Source organism: Manacus vitellinus, unplaced genomic scaffold, assembly GCF_001715985.3.
Source record: "Manacus vitellinus isolate BGI_N305 unplaced genomic scaffold, ASM171598v3 scaffold_2_pilon, whole genome shotgun sequence".
NCBI classification, from domain to species: Eukaryota; Metazoa; Chordata; class Aves; order Passeriformes; family Pipridae; genus Manacus; species Manacus vitellinus.
In genome coordinates this window covers 31,970,656-31,990,833 of record NW_021940208.1, presented here as the reverse complement: position 1 = coordinate 31,990,833, position 20,178 = coordinate 31,970,656, and the positions used below count along the sequence as shown (strand labels likewise).

Here is a 20,178-nt window from a genome sequence, read left to right as displayed (position 1 = left end):
TTAGGTATTACAAAAAATTTTTTTCACCGAAGGAGTGGTCAGGAGTTGGAAGAAGTTGCCCAGGGCAGCAGTGGAGTCACCATCTCTGAAAATGTTCAAGAGGTGTCTGGATGTGGCACTTGGGGATACGGTTTAGGGGTTATAGGGATAATGGTTGGGTTGGCATATGAACTTGATGATTTTGAAGGTCTCTTCCAACCTTGATGATTTTGTGATTCTGTGCACAGAAGTTTAATAGTTCTTCTCTCACCCCCAGCTATTTAGCCAGTGTTAGACAAGTTGTAGGGCACAGCAACTGCTTAAAAGATTAAAAATACTTTTTACTACAAGTATTTCTCACTTCATGGGAACGTGAAAGGGGTTTTGCAGTTCAGATCTGCCTGTCTTCAAGACGCTTTCTCATAAGGCAGAAATCACAAAGAAAAGGATTCTTTGGTCTCAATGATACCAATTGTAACTAAATGTCTTCTGAAGGTTCTTTCAGAAATCTAATATTATTCCATAATTATGTGCTTATAGAAGCACATAATTCCAACTAACCCAGTCCCAGCAAGTAGTAACAAGTAACAACAGCCTTGCTGCCCAGATTTTCTGCTCTGTTGTTACAGTGATCATTTTCAATGGAAACATATCCCGCCCTAAAGTTCAAATGCACCTGTCCTACATTGCTGCACCGGCACCATATCATACTGGAAATACTTAAACTTGTGCATCCAAATTTTTCAGGAAAACTCACAGTTTCCCCACCCCCCTCACACTTTAATGTTCTAGACAGGTAGGAAGAGGTTTGGTCTTTTACTTAGTTGGCTTTTTATTCTCCAGTCACCTTTCCATAGCCACTACCCTACTACCTAAATACTTTTTCCTATATATTATCAATAACAATGGTTGGTTTGCTTCATGAAGGCCAATTTCTAATGTTTCTAGCTTTTAATCTGTGCATCTCAACTCCTTAGAGGAGCTCTGCACGCAGAAGGGTCAGACAGCTTAGCTGTTTTGCACTTGGTGGCAGATTCCTGTACCTTCTCCTGTAGGTCTCCACCTCATGTAGGTATATCTCCATTCCCTATCAGGAAGTTCGCAAGCATAAGGAAAGTGCTCTTTAAAGGACTAAATATAAAAACCTGAAGTCTTGCATCTTTTGCAGGTCTGCAAACCTGCAAAAATTATGTAATGCTCCTTCCCCTTCCCTAGAAAGCACAGATTGTCCTCAAATAAAATAAAAGCACCCATGCCAAAGGGAATTCTGAGCATATGTTGAGGAAACTACATACAGAATCGATACTTTGCTAACTTTTTCCCTTTAGGTGTTCTCTCTCATACACTCATGCATCCCAATCAACTTTTCTACTTTAAAACAATTAAGTCTTTGAGCTCAAACCTACAACACAAAATTATGCAAAGCTAGAAAAGCTGTGTTTTCCTTTCTCCACAGCATATTCGCTCTTCTCCATCTTTTTCCTACTTCTTGTTTCAATCCTTTGCAAGAAAGGGTAAAAAAAAGTTAAATGGACAACGGATAACTTCTCCTATGCTGGACCATCCTACACTAAGAGATGCAAAGTTCTTATCCAAAGTCAAAGAAAGTTCACAACATATACAATAATGTCTGATCAGTTTATCATTTTTATGACACCTAGCAACAAGACTGCAAAAGCATTTTCCAGTTACAGCAGATAATCTGAGATCCACACATTACTATTCACAATACTGCAACGACAACTTCTAAGTCTTGGCTTCTGTTTTTAAAGTACAGCTTCATCCAGCACCTTGGGTGTTTGGTAAAGCAAAAACCAGTTTTTAAATCTATCTTGTAATTAAATAACTCTAACAAAACCAGTCTTTTTTTTGCCACCCCCCCCTTTTTTCACCTTTTTCTTCTGTTATATGTTGTATGTACTGTTTAACATTCGCACACTTCAGCAGTAATGGGCAGCTAGGGTATTCTGGGTCTAGCACAACTTGATCAAGTGGCTGGAACTTTCCTTGCTGCTGAAAATACATCAAAGGGATTACAAAAGCATTATTATAATGTTAAGACATATACAAGCCACACATATATAGAAATACATATGCATGCAATGGTCACAGTTTTAAAATAAAGGATTTAAAGAAGATCGTATTTTGAATGGTAACACATGACACATTCAGAAACTGATTACAAAGAGAGCTATAAATATTTAGTTTAAACCAGTAAATACCTGCAAAATGCTGAACTCTTCAAATACTGGATTTAAAAGACCAAATTTAAAACAACATGGGGAGAAACTAATGTGAAGTACAGTGGGATTTTTTGGAAGATGACATAAGACACAGTAGTCAGTGTGTGCCAATAGTGTTTTAGACCAAAACCTGTTGGATTAAACCCAGTGTCATAACTTCCATTGAAATTTTGCTTTTCCTCCCATAAAGATAAATCTCAAAGGAGTAGGGCAGCTCCTGGAACACAGTATTAACCTTTCACCTCTGCAAAGTCAATTCCAGTTTGGCCAGAGTAGAGATATAAAGTGATTTTGGCACAACTTAAATAGCCCCACACATGACAGAACCATCAAACAAATTTTGCCATTGCCAAGCAATGTATAATCATTCAGCATGGTTTGGCACAACTGGCAGCCTCCCCTTTGGAAAGATCCTTTAGCGCATCAGTACAAAGACTGTGAGCATCTCATCCTTAGAGAGTGCATGGTCTCAGGAGCCAAGGCTGAAGTCATTATACTGCTCAGCATGAAAAAAACCCACTTGGGTATACTGCTTTCATTATTAATTAATTCTCTTGCTAGACGGTCAGAGGCTTAAGAAAAGTAACCAACTATTGTCAAATCACAATAAAACCAAGTAAAAAATCCCACACAAACACACAAAAAGCAAACCCAGAAAGTATTTAAGAGGTTTTTTTTCTCCTTAAAAAGGAAAAGGTGAAATAACAGTGGCAAAAAGAAGGTTATGAGACACAGGAATAAAGCTGCAATAAACTCTTTCCTATAGATAACAAACAAAGAAGGATCAACATTTCCATATTATTTTGTGCCCTTTTTTCCACAGGCAGTTTAGAAGAAATAGATCAGTAAGTTTGCCTATGCCTTTTGATATATTTTAGAAACTTAAGTGAGGTTTTGCCACACCCATGATAAACCAATGAAGCCATTTATTAGTTGCCCAACTTTTGGATACTTGATCATCCCACTGCTGTTCTATGATATAACATCTCTACAAATATTGCTTCTAAAAAGGTAATGTTTCCTTTCAAGTTCAAACTTCAAAGAGAAACAGTCTTCCTTCCTCCTCCATAGCATCTAAATTTTTCTTTCATTTTACCTTCTTTCCCAGAATGACCAATCTACTGATGCCTCAGAAAGGGCACTAGTTTGTTTTACTCTGATGACATCTCATAATTTTAAATTCAATAGTGCTAGGACAGGCTCTCACAAAAGGACAATAGAGAGTCTCTGCTTCTCTTAAAAAAGGAGGTGATCAGAGCTTGTCGAGATTGCAAGCTGACTCTTGGAACATAATTTACTGACCAAAAAACTTGATGCAAACAAAAATACTTCTAGTTATTAAGATAACTCTGCTTTAAATGCAAACTAAATTTCCATTATTATGGAAACCACTCTTTGTAAAATTAACATAACTTCTGCAGAAATGAAGTCAGAAATGATGTTTTCTCTTGAGAATTCCAGTCAAAAAAATAAAGTAGGCTTACCTCCTTGTCTGCCTTTATGAGGTAGTAAAGTATCAGAAATAAGGGGTCCATTGGTGTAACAAACAGCAAGCGCCCATCTAGGTGACAGACATGTAAAAGTAAGCTTAGTACCAAGGGGCCCAATATATTGACCTTTTCAGGTTTTAGGATGTTTTTTATGAGTGTTAAGAGAATTTTTTTTCAGTAATTATCTCAATATTTCAATAAAATGGACAGGAAAATTCTATTTGTAATTTTATATTAAAAATACAGAGACAGCTCAATTCTCAGCCCTGACAAACCAAAGCGCAAGCTCCACTTCAGGTCTTCTGGCTTCATTTACTCTGAGTTTGGCCGCCTTCTGAACTATATTAAAAACAGCAAAATTGAAACTGCCCTCTATTGATAGATTTGGGGGTAACAGAAACTTGGTTTGGGATACCGGACAGATTCAACATACTCCACCTCAAACACTGGGCAAGACAACACTGTGCTGGCAGAAGAGATAAACAGGACAATAAAGAATTTCAAGAGCTAGTTAAGCTAGAGCTGTCTCATCTGTAAGGGAAGAATCTGCATGCAGTCTCCTAATAGAACAAAATAAACTTAAAGAGATCAGAAAATATGGCTCAGTATGTTGCATTCAAAGTTACACACAAAGGAAGAACTTGGTCTCCCACTGAAGCAGACACCTCTGCCCATCTGGAGTTCATTGCAGGACAATGGCTTAGTCAGGCTTTTTGTGTAATTGCAGATCATTGGAAACAATGGAACATCAAGGAAATTCACTAATGAGACTCAATAATTGATGACAATTTGACATTAATTAACGAACCAAAAGTAAATAAATGTAATCTTTTTGTTTTAAATCACATGATTAAGATAATTAAAGAAAAGGAAATCCTACTATGATGGCCCTAAAAATAATGAAAGATCATGTGGGAAGAACATGGTTTGGACAAAGCTGATCTCCAATCCAACATCTGTATTACTAACATGATGTGCTGTGTGAGGCAAAGCAAGCATCAGGACTATTTACAAACATGAAAGCTTTGACAATAAAACTGGAAGGGAAAAAAACCCATTAGCCACTTTCTCAAAGCCTCCATTTAAATGTTTTCCACTGAACCTCCAGAAAGAGCTATTTTTGTTTGTTCTAAAATGCTCAAACTCACTAGAAATGTATAAAGATTTCTACCCTTCTCTGCAGATAACAAGATGATTTGCTTTAACTGCAAAGACACAGCTTTTTCATGTTAGATTCAGATTGGTCAGGCAGGACCTGCCCCTCCTAAACCCATGTTGGCTGGGTCTGATCCCCTGTCCTGACCGTTTCAGAGATGCAGCAGCTCTAACATTCAAGAACAATTTTTCCCCTCTTATCTTTTAAAGAAAACTGAGGCCATGATTCCTTAAAGCAACTCTTTCCCAAGGGCCAAAATAAAGTTTAGAAAGGGAGAGGGAGAAAACAATGTGGACATAATTGGGAGCAGGGAGCAGACCTGGTCTGCTGGCTCACCTCCAAGATGGAGCAAGGAAAAGCTCACAGACATACTACTTGCATTGCTTTATGTGCCTGCAGAGGATGTTTAAAAGTTAGCACACACTTTGGGATATTACCATTAAAGAAGGCATATGTCTGGTGTGGTTGCTTTTATTTATTACTATAAATGGTCTTTTTTCTAATTAAAAGGAACAAAATAAATATACCTTACTCTCCTGAATTAATACTCATTGGTCTGTGGCCATGTTGACAGAGGAACACTACTATAATGACATCCTTACTGAAAAATGATCATGAAAGTTGTCAAAAGTTATTAGGTAAGTTTCCTTCTCTTTTTCAGAAAGGTGTGTAGGATCAGAGAATGTTCAGGATGGTAAAGAAATGCTCACTTCAGACAAAACACTGAAACAGCAACTTCAGACAGCAGGTCTATCCTGAGATCCCAGCACCCACACAGGGGACTACAGAGGTAATTAAAAGAAAGCAAGACAATACATTCCAACGCTTGGACAAAGCCCCCAGACCTGGTTAAATCCATATGGCAAATGAGTCTATCAGAAGGTGGGGATATGATGTAGTATGCCTCAAACAACTCGCAAAACCACCTGTAAATTTACTAGAAGAGAGAGGGAAGGTCTATGTACAAACATTAGTTAAAGTTGGGGGAAGGATACATTATGCAACTCACCTTGTTGAACAGTCTGACCTATAAACCAGGAACGACGTTCCTCTTGAAAAGCTTTTACTTCAAACAGCTGCTGAGCACCACTATTGAATAAGTAAAGGGTTGCTTCCCCTGTTGAAAAGAAATCTGGTTTGTGTTTGTAAGCTTTCATAAAAATCAAAAGAATACCCAATATGTCTGAAGAATGTGCCTTATATACATAGAGACACACAAACATACACACATTCTACATAAATTCTCTACAAAGAAAGCTCAGACAAAAAACACTATTATATACAGATGTTCATTTACCAGCTCTATAAATGAAATTGAATTTGAATCAATAAATAAGATGTGTGAATAGTTCATCTTACAACACAAAGCCTTTGATCCAAACCCAAATCAAAATCACTCAAGAAATCAGCTTTTTTTCTGTATTGAAGGGGGAAGGTGGAAAACAAGAAAATTCCCTCTCCTTCCATTATATCTGTCTTCAAGATATCAGACTCTGGGTTAGGGGAACAAAAGTGGGGGTTTTTGTGCATCAAAATGAATTGCGATGACTCAGTATGGGTAGACATATCAAGGGAATAAGGAAGCTAGAAGAAGTTGCTTTGAAGGGCTCATCAGAATCTTGATAGCTTGGAAAGGAAAAGGTAAGCTGTATTTTAAGTCATCCCATAGGGCAGATCTGCCATTTCACATTAGTTTTGGGTTACTATGAAAAGGCGACAAATAGGCAGCAAAAAGGATTGGCATTTACCTTATCTAAAATGGGAAAATGCCAGAACTGAAATGTGGGCCACTGAAACGTGGTCAGCGAGTCCATTGACCAGACTGGTCCTGTGTTGTTTATCAATCCATCTTCAAGAAACAAGAGCAACTGCAACACAGCTGTTCTGCCCAAAACACGTAAACTGCAAAGCTGCACTGATTTGCAGATTATGGGCTGGCTCAGAAAAGTCTCAGTGTAAGCCCTCTAAGCTGACATCAGCACTGCTCAGTCTGCAGACATCCCCAGGTGTGCAGGGAGGTCAGCTAAATTGGGCAGACACATCACTTCCCAAAAATTACTGATAATGCATTTTTCCCCCCTTTATCCAAAAGGCTGACCAAATGTTTAACCTCACTTAAGGATATAATTTCAGTTCTCCGATAATTTTTCTTTTGTGGAGGGGAGGAGAGAGGCAAAGAGTAGATATAAGGCGGAGTAGAGGTTTCAATCATTACCATGTGCACTCTCAACAAGGGTCTACACCACAGTTTGATCAACATCAGACATCACACTACTCACAAAAGTGCTGACTGAACAACTTAAGACTCCTTCCAGTAAGTGTGCTAGCCAAATCCAGTGGTGAGCTACACAATCTTGGGAAAGGGACCCTTCTCACTGCCTAACTGCAGCTCCTTATTTTATGTCTTTACATTAAAAGGACAGTCACCACAGATTCCCAACAGTATTGTTAGACAGAAACTCTAAGGGATGGAGAGAAAACCCAGGCAGCTTTGTTCACACCTTTACAAACATGTCCTGTGGTACTTCTGAAATGCTGCCTGAATCCTAGTTTATACTCTTTGCAAGGGATAGAAATTTTGTCTTTTTTACCTGTCTATATATAGGACCAAGCATACTTTTATTTAATAAAGTGGTGAGCATGAATTCTACAATGTGCTCAGTCCTTCAGTGCATATTTATGCAATATCTGGCATCAACAATTCATCTGTTAGACCCAAACATAAGGAAAATACATTAATAGTATGTTCTCAGTCCTTCCATTTTCAGACCATATATTTATAATAGGCTACATAACCGAAAGTTTATGCAGGTCTATAAATAAACTCCTGTAAATTCTAAAGGAACACACCCAGGCAATCATTGCACTTTAGGTTTTCCCCAGAAAACTTTTCCAAGATCTCTGATTCTACAAGGTAAACAGATCTCTTCTTACACACAGGAAAACAAATTAACATCTATACTTTTAAAAACATTAACAAATTATAAAGCCAATATGATACAGCAGGAAATAATAACACAGAATGAAAATAAATGTGGCTTTTTATTTCCACTGTAAATCTGAGCAATTGAAAAACAGGTAAGATGATGAGTGATTTCACATTCTGTATTATTATTTTTAATTATTTTCCCCTTTCAAGAACTAGTTACTACATTGACATTAAAATGTATCTGAAGACTTTAGTTACACACCTATACAAATGTAAATGCATACAAATATAAGCACTGAATTTCAAAAAACCCCCAAAACTTAAATCTACAGAAAACAAATGAGCTTAAGCAAAGAAAAAAAACCCAGCATGAAACATGTTTTTCAAACAAAATATGTTAACCCTAACAAAGGTTTACTGCAAGTTTCTGTTGCAGTACCTCATATTCCAAATATTAATTACTCACATAGTAATAAAAAAACCTTTGACAAAAAGAACAATCTGACCAGAAGAAAGTAACTGTGGAATGGTGGTGTCACTGTATTGCCTGCATGTGTTGGTCTTCCCAATGTATTTTGAATTCAAAGTGCCTCATCCTCGATTAAGGAGAAAACAGACATCATGACTTGGACCAGGTAAAGAAAATTAGATTTAAAAACGAACAGACTCAAAAAGCTTGGTAAGTATAACTGTACCACTTCTTCCAACTCTATTTATTTTATAGCATAAGATGAATGCTATCAAGCCTAAATTGGGATTGAAAAAAGTGCCCAGATTCAACACCCAACACTGTAAACTCCCCAAAACTAATGCACTTAAAAACAGAACTTAAAATACACACCTTTTTTGTGCTGCCAATATTCCTAATGAATAAACAGTTCAACCAATTAAAATTAGAAAAGAAATCCTAAATGTTTGCATAGCATTAACTATCTGGCATCACCAGCAGTATCTTTGGCACATAAGACTTGTATGATCATCGTTATTTCAGCTTTTTAAAATATGAACCTTTCGGTGGTGGAGCAAATCAACCAGAATATTAACTCGCTCATGTCACAATTCCAGAACTTGCCTGTGCTTGGATTGCGCAGCTTTGTAAACACGGGTTCACTGTCAGATGTCTTAGGGGGGTCAATAGCAGCCTCTGGAGGGGGAGAGGAAAAAGTTGTGAACTTGTAAATTGTGAAGTATTTCACATCTGCTTCTCCAAGACATTCAGAATGAATGGGATTGACACTTTTTGGAAACTCACATCTGCCTAAAAGTTACATGCCTGAGCCCAAATTCATCCTACTTGATCAACGCACCTAAATTATGATTCCAGACTTCCTGGCACTCTCTATCTGTCACAGGAAAGATATGCACCTGGGGATGATTTAGATTTTGAAAACCACTTCCCCCAAGAGAGCCTTCAGGCAAGAGAGCTCCTAAGTCTGACATCCCAGTTAAGTGAGATGAACTGATATGCTGCCCTGATTAGTCACAAAGAGAATGCTTTGGTAAGTTAGGCCAAGCACAATGTGAACATTAAAAAAGTGCAAAAGGTAAAATACTTATGGGAAGAAACAGTGATCCTTTAAAACTTTCAGGAAGTCAGATTATGCAGGAATTGTCTGACTAGTTGTTACTTCTGCAAAAAATAGGCATACTTGTTTATCTGTTACATATAAACTTGAAAAATAAAGAGTGCATTTAACTCCCTGCATGCGAAAAAAAGCTGAGAGAATACACCACCTCTGGCTTTAGCCTTGGACAGTTGTTCTCTTTTCTGTGTCTGAGGAAGAAGACACAAAGCAGAACCCCGAAAGTATAATTTCTCTGTGAAACTGAAAAAAAAGGAAACGGCTACCACAAGGACTCTGGTCCAAGTATGAAACAACATCTATAAGGATCTCCAGTTAATTATATTCTATCCAAGTTCTCTTTGTAGGGAAAAGCTAACTTATATTTATGAAAGCAACTTCCCACATCTCAGTGAAGATGACAGCATCATCATTCTTAGCTTGAACACTGCCAGTTCGTCCCAATTTCTTTCATACAGACATTCATCAGAGCAAGGAAAATTACTAAAACACTTCACATACATAATCAGTATCCAGAACCCAGAGAATGGATTGACAGGGATCAGGTTAAGGTTTGTGTTATGGTGCTGCTGGTGAAAGTGGGGAGGAGCAGTAGAGGCAGGCTGAATGGCTGTTCAAAGGAAGAGAACTGCCACGTTGTCCTTCCCGTTTCAGCAACATCCAGCAGGTTTGGGGAGAGGGAGCTAGTACAGTTATGTTCTATGGCAAACAGGGAAGTAGGAACAGTACAACCAAAAGTAGCTATCCCTCCACTCTGGCTAAAAGCCCCAACACACCTGAAAAGGGCAAGTGCACTTCTCACAGGTGCCTCAGTGGCAAAAAAAGCCCCAAATAACTCTCATCCTTCACATCCACTCCTGGTTATTCAGTTGTGTCACAAACAGAAGTTGCCCAGATAAAGACATAAGCAGGACACAAAAAGCAGCTGCATTTAGTGATTAAAGTGTTGGAGGATAATAGTTCCCAGAGTGGTTCAGAGAATTTACAGTCATTTTGTTTGCCTCAATTTTTAACTAAGTCTTCAGGTGGCTTGAAAAAGTGCTTCAAAAAGTTTCAATATAAGTTGAGGGATTTTAATGGAAAAAGTCCGTATTTGCTAACCAGACTTGCTTCACATGCTGATACATAAACACACGGTTGTCAAGCTACATTTGCCCTGGCAAAGGCGAACTTCAAATTTCTAGAACTGTGTATATTTCAATTCTTGACCGCAGTTTAACATTAGTGTATTTTTTGTTACTTTTGAAAACACTGAAGTGATTAATGATAGTGAAAGAAACACACTGCATGTGTTCACTTTGATGTGTTTCACATGAACATGTTAAAATATACACACTAAACGCGAGTTTCAAAATTTAAAACAAAAAGCAAAACAAAAAAACCCCAAAGGAACTTTCAGCGCTCACTTGCTCTGCTTTCTTCATGCAGATTTATGAACACTGGGAATGAGTCCAGCTGAGCCCTAAGCTGCATCTTGTATAATGTGAACAATTAAGTCAACAATCCTTCCTCATTTGCTGTTTTTTACGAAGTTCACATCTTTATTTTGTTGAGATGTTTGCTTCCTAACCTTCTAGTACCACACTGAATTTATCTATCTCTGCTAAGCCTGGGAGACACCTGTAGGTAGAGAACGCTCAGTGTAACAAACCCAAGGGATACTGTGTCCCTTCTCTTCCTCATCAATCCTCTGCCTTCCCAACCCAGACAACAGCCCTCCATCATCCAGGCCTGCCCCATACTATCCCAGGCTCAGCACCATCTGCTCTGCCTGGCCCTGCAGCTGCCTGGGCTCAATCAGAAGCTCTTCCCCACGTGAAGAGCAGCACAGCTCTGCCCATTTGGTTCTTTGGTCCTCCCCAAGCTCCAAGGGGTTCACCACTGCCCAGAGGACAGCAGGGAACAAACCCTAATAAAGTGTCCGAGTTGCAGGCTTCAGTCTCAGTATCTCATGCTGATAGGATCAGAGTATATTCTCCACACAGCTGCCACAGAGCATGGTACACCTGAAGGGACATGCACACAGGAAGAAGGGAAGGACTGGTCAAAGGCAAAAGCGGTTTCTGTGAGTTTCTTTAACCTTCAGTTTCCTCAAAATGTAGACAATATCCCACTCCATTTCCAGGGGCATCTGAAGTATATTTTTGTTCTAGATTGGCTTTACTATGTGTCAAGTTGGCAGATTAAAAAAAGAAGCAATTGGGAGAATGCCTGCTTGGAAAACTGAATGCAATATTAACATGGCCTTAAGGGCAAAGAAGGCCCTATTCATCTGAATTTAAACACTTCATGACTAGAAAAATGCTGAGCAAAGGATTTTTGACATTAGATGTCTAAATCTAACTTGTGTGTGTTCTGGCCTTCAGCCAGGAAAGGTAACTGGACTTCTTTAATGCCATTACATTTATCAGTCCTTGTATTTCACCAAGGATCTCTTATATCTAATAAATACAGACTTCTTAAAAAGCAGTACTGTAGCCATTTTCTAGCAAAACTAAGAGTTAAGATAGGTCTTTCTTTTTTTTCTCTTTTTCAGTTTTAAGGTTCATGTCCAGATAAGAAATTATCATACAGAAAATAAGCAGACAAAAGGGACATTACAGGAAGACCTTTTTTGTTAAATCCTAAAGGAAAACATTAGATGATTGCCACTATGCTTATTACAACAGTTCCCATAGCTCAACCCTGAGAAACAAGTTCATCTACAAGAATAACTAGAGGGAAAGGTAAGATCTTTCAGATTGAACAGTAAACTCTTTACCAACAGTCCTGAAACTTACAGCTGCAGGTGACACACAGTCAGTACAGGTCAGCTTACTAATATGTGCCAGTACAGCACACTTTTCTTCTAGGACAACATACACTACAACGATATAAAAAACCGACAGAAGGATATGGAGGGGTTCAATTAATCCTGTCTCAAGGAGGCATCTCAATCAGCAAATCACTCTTTAAATTGCCTGGGAAGACACATGACAGACACTTCCAGGAGGCAGCTGAACCCCACTAAAGCCTAATTTTATCTATATCATCCCCTGCAAGTGTATGCCTCTGCTACATGGAGCTTATAGACACCTCCAGCAATGCAGTATGAATCCAGTTCCACTACAGCTATACCAGAGAAGGGAGTTCTGAGGTAAGCACAATGCAGGACAATTAAATTCCAATACTGGGCCAGTAAGTATGTCTACTTTGCTGAAGTTACAGTCTACTGTTCATTCACAATTAACCAGATCATTCAAAGTCCATCTAAAACTGTGGGTGATGTACCTATCGGTTTGGAGTCTACAGACAGATCCTCAGAGTCCTGAAGCTGAGCTGAAGAGACTGTAGAAGCTTAAATGAAGCTTTCCATTAGAAAAAAGGAGAAAAGCCTATTGTATTTCATGGAGGTCAGACATACAACCAGGCAAATTCTATAAAATATATAAACAGAACAAAGTGAAAATGAACCAGCTGGCAAAGGATTTCTGCCAATAATCTCTTCCACAATGGAGAGATATGAGGCACTAATGAATCTGGCCATTAAAACCAAAAAAGTGTTAGCTGGTACAGCAACATGAATAAATTGAAAAGCAACATAAAACTCCCACTAGCATCTATGAAACTGTTATGGATGATGCAAAGCCTATTCATCTTTTAAAAAAAAATGCCTACAGAATACTATATATAACAAACTAATATCAAGTTATATGGAATTCCCATGCAAAAAGCTGCCAGCCAAGCAAGCAAAAAGGCTGTAAATATCTGTCAATTGCGTAAGAGGAAAAAACCCTCTGAGAGCACAAATTTCCCAACCACCATCACCCCGCAAAAAAAGAGGATTATTTAAGTCTGGAAACATAAAGTTAAGATTTCATTTAAAAACAGATATTAAACCATACGTCACCTACACCAGTCTTTTCCATTCCCTTCTTAACTTCTAACTATGCATGAAAGGTGTGTCAGATGGAGAAGTTATGATGGAGCCCATTAAACACACATTTTATGGAAGACTTTAAACTATGTAGCCTAAGGGTACAGATAGGTTAAAGCTAATAAACATTTTATTTGTGCTCTTTTTAGAATCTCAACCCTGAAGTAAGTGGCTTTAATTCAGTATTCAGTGCCTGTGTGCTTTGTCATGCAGCATGCTCTGAAAAAAGCCCAGCGAAAATTAATTAATAAATCCAGTACTTTGTATCACTCAAATTTTTGACAATTTTTGTAAGTTACAAGGTATATGTTACAACTATAAGCATAACATATGAATTAAGATATGCATAGATTGAGGACACAGTTTCACGAAGGGCTTCAAACGACCAGAGATCACAGGCCATTGAAAAGCACTGTCCTGGGGTCCCCAACTCTGCTCCCTTCTTGTGCATCTCTGCTGCTTCTTTTTCTGCTGCTTCTTTCCACCAAAACTAGCAATCTTGTGGCCCCACAGCAAGTCAGCTTGATTCACTGATCCAGCTTTGAAATAACCAGTTACAATGAAGAATAATTTTCAACCAGGTCAGTAAGCTATTTTCATTCACCACACATGATCACCAGACCAAGGGACAGAACCCATGGCAGAAGCAGATGGCATAGAATATAACCTACTCCATCTGTGACACTTGGTGTCTTTGGCCAGTGTATGCTAATTAGAAAACAAGACTGTATGTGACTTTACAGCGGTGAGAAAGCAGATGAGCCACAAGACCACACTTCTGCTTCCTTGGCTCACAATACTCCCAGAGGAGTATCGAACAGCACACAGCTCAGAGTTCACCTCTGTTCACCTCTGCAAACAGCCTATTTTGCACGTGCTTACATAGGGGGTATGGCTTTGCACTTGAACACAATTGATTTTTGAAAAGATCTTCTTAGTTGTTACTCAGTTATGTAAACTTGCTGTTATCTCACCACCTTACTCCTTTCTTGACGATACATAGCAGTAGCTTCAGTAAGGGACTTTTGCCATGCCTGTTGTAAAAGACAGAATGGTTATCAGCTTGATAATTTATTACTTGGTGCCCTAAGGAAATAATGTTTAATGTGACATAATTTTCACCCCTTGAAGTCTTTCTAGCTCTCACTTCACCTGAAAATTCTACAATAAACACAATGATATCTAAAAATGGCACTGCTTTCTATGTTGAGCACAACTTCACACAGAAATGCTACTAGACAGTTTGAATACCTTTTGCTCCAGGACACAGCCATGCAATACAACTAAATTTTAAGACTTATGCCTGAGAGCATCTTTTGGCTTCCCCTTATGCTGGCACAGTTCATTTAGGCCAAAAAAAAAACACGTTCAAGGACTCACTGGCAGCAATGGACAGTATTAATTCATCTATTACTGAAGTTTAGATGCTTGGCAGAGCATGCAGATTTTCAGCTGAATAAAAGAGAGGTCAATCTTGAGAAGTTCAAGAACTGGTTATCACTTGAAAGGATAAAAACTACAGACTTCCCTTCTCAATATTTATAGGGTCAACACTGGTGCAGCTGTATTACTGGCTGAATCAGCCCTATTCTCATGTGCAGAGAGGCCTAAGTTGGCATAAGATGCTCTCTTACAAGCCAGATGGAAGAAAGCAGAAGTAGGAGATGGTGTTACACATTAAAACATCTCCTTTCAGTTATTTATTTGCTATGCTTCCTTCTGGCTCCCTACCTCACCAGTTATATCTGCTTTATTCACAGCTGAGCTCAGCATGCCTTTTAGGAGATGACATGTAAGAAACAGTGCAAATTACCTGCAGTCAAAAGGCTTTGTTCGGGAGATGAAATACCAATTTAGGGGGATGTTAAGTAAAATATGCCCAGAGAGTGCTAACTTCTAAAATAAGCATATCTGCACTCACCTTATTAAAAAGGTATATAAACATGTGTGCATATTTTATATAATCTTTCTGATGTTTTTACTCAGCTGTTTAAAAAAGGTACATATTTGCATATTGTAAACTTTATTTCTGAGTTCATTACCTAAATTATTCTGTAAGTATTAATGTTCAACTACCTAACAGCCCCGTAGTGTGATTTATTTTGTAGCAGATATATTGAATTGTTTTTTAAATACTAAATAAAAGCATGTATCAAAGTGCAAGGTGCAAGAATGGAAAAAAAGTTAATGCGAAACCTGTCTACTTCTGATTTTAAAGCAAACTACTTTCACACATTAAGTATTCCACAGCTTCTTTTGCTATGACATCTTCTCTCACTATGACCCAAAATTTTCAAGTCAAATGCTTCCTCTGTTATTGCACAAAGACAAAAGTTCCTTAGTCTCAATTGAAAGGACGGAGGATTAATTTAATGTGTGTTGATGCCCTATGGTTTGGCATCACAGTCCCATTTATTTCTGCCTCCATTTGACTTTTGGCATATATGAGATTTGTTCAGACAATTTGCCAAGTCTAATGTGAAACTGCTCCTTTTATTTTTGAATAAGTAATTCCTAAAAATAATAGGACTGTTAAATTTCCCTCCTCCCTTGCAACTCTTCCAGTTCTATTCATATGGCAATTCCCATAAAACAATAAAAAAGCTAATCAATTTACTGTTTAAGAACACAGCAGACTGAAAAAATGTGGTCAGCTAAACCTGTCTAGTTCAGAAAAATAAAAGTGGAAAATAATTTTCAGCATGCAGCTAACCACTACTTATTTTCCTAATACAAACACAGAAAAAAAATAAATAAGGCAGTCTTAACTTCAGGTGCAGAGTGGAACACCAGACTTAGAACACTGCCTTCAATTCCTCACCTCTTTGCTAAAACCAGTGAAGGATATAAATAGTTGCAGTTCTGACATAACATCTATCCATGAGGAAGCATACTGAAAAAGAGACTGTCCTTAACACCAATCTGTTAAGCAGCTAGCGTGATTTTGGTAAGATCGGTTTGAAGCCATTATGTAAGCATATCTGTTATACTGAGCCCAGATCAGATCTATGTCACATATGGTGACTTTACCACAGTATTTGAGGGTTTTCCAAAGCCCAGTCCTTAGATTTAGATAGCCCTACAGTTAGATGGGGTCTCAGCATTATTTCTCAGTCTAGAAAATAATTTCTAGTTTTTATGATTTTCAGAGAAAACACTAAAAAGGGTTGTTCCATAGACCTAGCTCAAAAGGCAAGTAGAAATTTCCTATATGCACATAAAAAAACCCCATAACCCTCATTGATTAGGGCAGTAGGATCTTTTTTAGAAAGTACATGGATACTCAGTAAATACAGACAGAATCTGCTCTACTAAAGCACATCTGAGCAACTTTCTACATGTGAGATGGCCAGGTTTTAATCTCCAAGAGCTATTTCTCTTCCCTTGTACCTGTTCAGTAGCTAGACCAACAACAGAAAGCCTGCACAGGAATTTTTACATTCTCAAGGGCAAAGGCGGGTTTGGATATATGGGTAATATAATAGCCCTGATTATCCAGCTACCACCAGAAATCCAGAAAAGCACAATCTGGAAACTTGGCCATCCACCAAAGAAGTCCATGTGGGTCCTTCAGGACTTGTTAGCACTTTGGTGTCTCTGTACCATGATTCCTCCAGAACTCCAGATTCAAGAGGTCTTCTTAACCATCGACATCAACTACTCTGCACAAAGCAAATTCAGATCTAGATTTCCAGCCAAGCTAATAAAATCTCCTGGAATGTGGAGCACAGCAACACCCAAACGGGTCTACACAGAGCCAGCTTGGTCTATCAGGACTTATTAGTTCAGACACTGCCTGAAAGCAGCTGCACAGAAAAGCTGATTCTGGAAATAGCAGAGATGTGTTAACATGGCACAGCACTTGAATTAATAAACTGTTAGTTCTGAGCCGAGTCTGTCCCAGGCTAAATCTGGTGCCTGTAAATCCACTCCATAGTTAATCTGCAACTGGAGAAACTGCCCAAAGAGTTTACTCTATTTCAAGCCTAACATGCACAGCTCTACCCCTACAAACAGGCCCAGGTTTCTGTCCTCATCACCTCCCTCCATATGACCAATCCCCGTATCTATCCTCTTCCTGTTTGTTCATCGTTTACTATCTTGAATATTCACATCCATTTCTCAACCTTCCTTTAAATGTCCACAATAAGGCTGCACAATGTATATCAGTGGCTTCCAGCCTTTCTGGAGTGATTAACACGGTTACCACCTTCTTCTCATCCTACCTTCTCAATCAGACTAACACTTCCTAACACTTCTCCCCTGACTTCTGGCTTCCCTCTTTGTCCTGCCTTTTGTGGTTTGATCCCTAACAAAGGAACCCTTATGCTTATAAAAACAAAAGAAAAATATGATTGTCCTGTCTCTATGGAAAAAAAAAAAAAGTATCAGCAGAAACATCTTGACAAGAGGTGTCACCAAGCCAAGGGCCGGCTACTACTTCTAAAGGTAAAATTTGCTATCTCATCTACAAGTTGCTTAGCAGTCAGCCCAGATATGATCTGAGGCTCTCCTTTTCACTTCCTACTTGGACTTCTCTTGTGTGATTCTCTCATGCCAAACAGCCTGAGTGTCTTGCTGTGGCAAAGAACTGGTGAGGGCAAAGACTGTCATTAGCCTGTTGAAAAGAACAGTAAATGAGGAAAGACTGCCATAGGAAAGAATGAAGGTAGGCAAAGACTGAAATGGAGCACAGGGACACTGGCCTGCTGATGGAACATCAGCTCTGTCTTTCAGCTCAGTCAACTCTGCTTCTCCTCCCCACCTTCACCCAACTCCACAATCCATGCAAAGCAACTGCTGAGCATGTGGTTTGTAGCTCTGTCCCACCATGTATAGGCATGAGATGGACACTAATTATCAAAGTTTTACAGTACTGGAAATATGACAGAGTTAATCACTTGCTAGAGAAAGTTTGTCAGTCTGACCCTCCAGAACAGTTCAAGAGGGCTGAGATAACACATATCATTCGTAAAACAATAACTCTGACTGCATTTATTCCTCTAGCCAGAATCATGACTTTAACAAACAATATAGGCAGTTTTACCCGACAGAGAAGATTCCTTGCTTCTGTTTCCAGAACACCAAGATCAATATAAAAATTACAAAATCAGAAACAAAACTGAAATTTATCTCCTCAGTCATCATATATGCTCTGAACAGCACAGCAGCAATTTATTGTCTATGCAATATGTGTACAGATGTGTATTTATAACCTTCAATACTAAAACAAATAAACATAGTCTGCTCACTTCCTATGGCAATCAGGAAATTAAATCTCCCTGCTTTTTATCTGCCATGTTCCAGATACCTATCCCATGCTGTCAGTTGCTGAAGTCTAAATAAGAAGGTCTCTCCTTTGTCTTACATATGTTTTTCACAGCTAAGTGTTTCTACATGTCACACAAACAGTAAAACCACGGTCAGATGGATTCTCAGAACAACATGCTAACTAAGGAATCAGAGCAACACATGCACCGTCATTCAGAACTCCAGCTCCAGTTTCAGTTCCAGTTGTTTCACTTCCGTACTTCTTACAGACCTCAATCTTTTTTAGACTATGGTATCTAGTCTATTTATAGAACTAGTCACCATCTTCATCCATACAGGAACTTTTAAGATGTCACAATCAAAGCAAGATGAACAGCATATATCCAAGTGGAGATGTTATTAAGTTGTGTAGGATGGTATATATTATCAACCTTACATGATGCTGTTCTAGGACACAGACTACACAGGTGACTAGTTCAAACTAACTTAAGCACTTGAAACCCAGATCTTAGAAAGTATCTTTATTTCAAGAAAAGTTTTGGAGCTTCTTACACAGAATGAAATCATACCTCGCTCCTTCCTCCCACTATGCATAGGATAATGGCCGCAGACACAAGAACAGGCTATTTACAAGCAGAAGGTACTGGTGGATTAGTAACAAATGGCATTAAACTCACATCCAGAAACAGATCCTGGACTTATTTAAACCAGGTTTTATTATATATGTTAGGTAGCATAATGCCATGTGAGTATTATGAAGATTGTCACACAAAATGAATTTTACAGTCAAAGAAAAGGCATTTTCATTATAAATCCAACTGCATCCATCTTCATTCCTAAAAGTAATCAAGTCTTTCTACTACATGTTCTGCTAAATGACCAATGAAAAATTTCTGAGATAGATTCAACAAAGCAGTTAAGAAATGCAAAAGTTTGAAAAGTGATACATTAACTTTAAAAACCTCTTTTGGTTAAAACCAAACTAAAATCATTAAATATTTCATTTCAGCAGTCCTATTCATATGACTGGCAATTCTCATCAACTGTGGAGTTTTGAATTTATCAGCCACAGACTTTTTTTAAAAATCACTATGTGCTTTGAGGTTCAACTAAGGCTTAATAAACTTTCTTACAGGTCTGGAGTACTATATAAATTTTGTCAGAGCTGTGCTGGCATAATTGGTAATACAAACTGTCTGGCTTCATGAAAGTTACAAGCTCTGGCTCCAGTCCTGCAAACACTTACTGAAGAATTTAACTCACTGCACAGAACTGACTACTCATGCATAAGCTAAGCATATTTGTAAATATTTGCACAGTATGGACATCTGTTGGCACAGCCAGTCATCTGATAAAAGATTCAGCTTTAAATCCTAGTCTGCATAGAGTCAATATTAAAAAAAGGAATTCCTCACTTTATAAATTCTTTTCTTAGGCATCAAGTATGTCAGATACCAAAGGGTGGAACTGAAAAGTTAAAACCAGAGGAAGAGAGGAATCAGTGAAAGCATGACAATTGGTTCTGTTTCTCATTTAACTAGAGACTGGTTTCTCATGGATGCATGTCTCAAAATTGAGCTCCTGCCTTATTTTCAGCTTTTGCTGAACTAA

At 38.3% G+C, this 20,178-nt stretch overlaps 1 protein-coding gene across 3 annotated transcripts in view; it reads right to left on the bottom strand.

Annotated features, from left to right (window-relative positions):
* The window catches only part of RNASEH2B (ribonuclease H2 subunit B), a 39,462-nt gene that overhangs the window by 18,241 nt on the left and 1,043 nt on the right, over positions 1-20,178 (bottom strand). For 2 of the 3 annotated variants that reach the window (XM_018071477.2, XM_018071479.2), the window contains exons 2-5: positions 8,870-8,941; positions 5,878-5,985; positions 3,707-3,783; positions 1,872-1,992 (exon numbers count right to left, since the gene is read on the bottom strand). In XM_018071477.2, coding sequence (XP_017926966.2) covers positions 1,872-1,992; positions 3,707-3,783; positions 5,878-5,985; positions 8,870-8,941 — 378 coding nt within the window. The remainder of the gene's footprint in view (positions 1-1,871; positions 1,993-3,706; positions 3,784-5,877; positions 5,986-8,869; positions 8,942-20,178) is intronic. The other variant, XM_018071478.2, reaches the window with a different exon arrangement.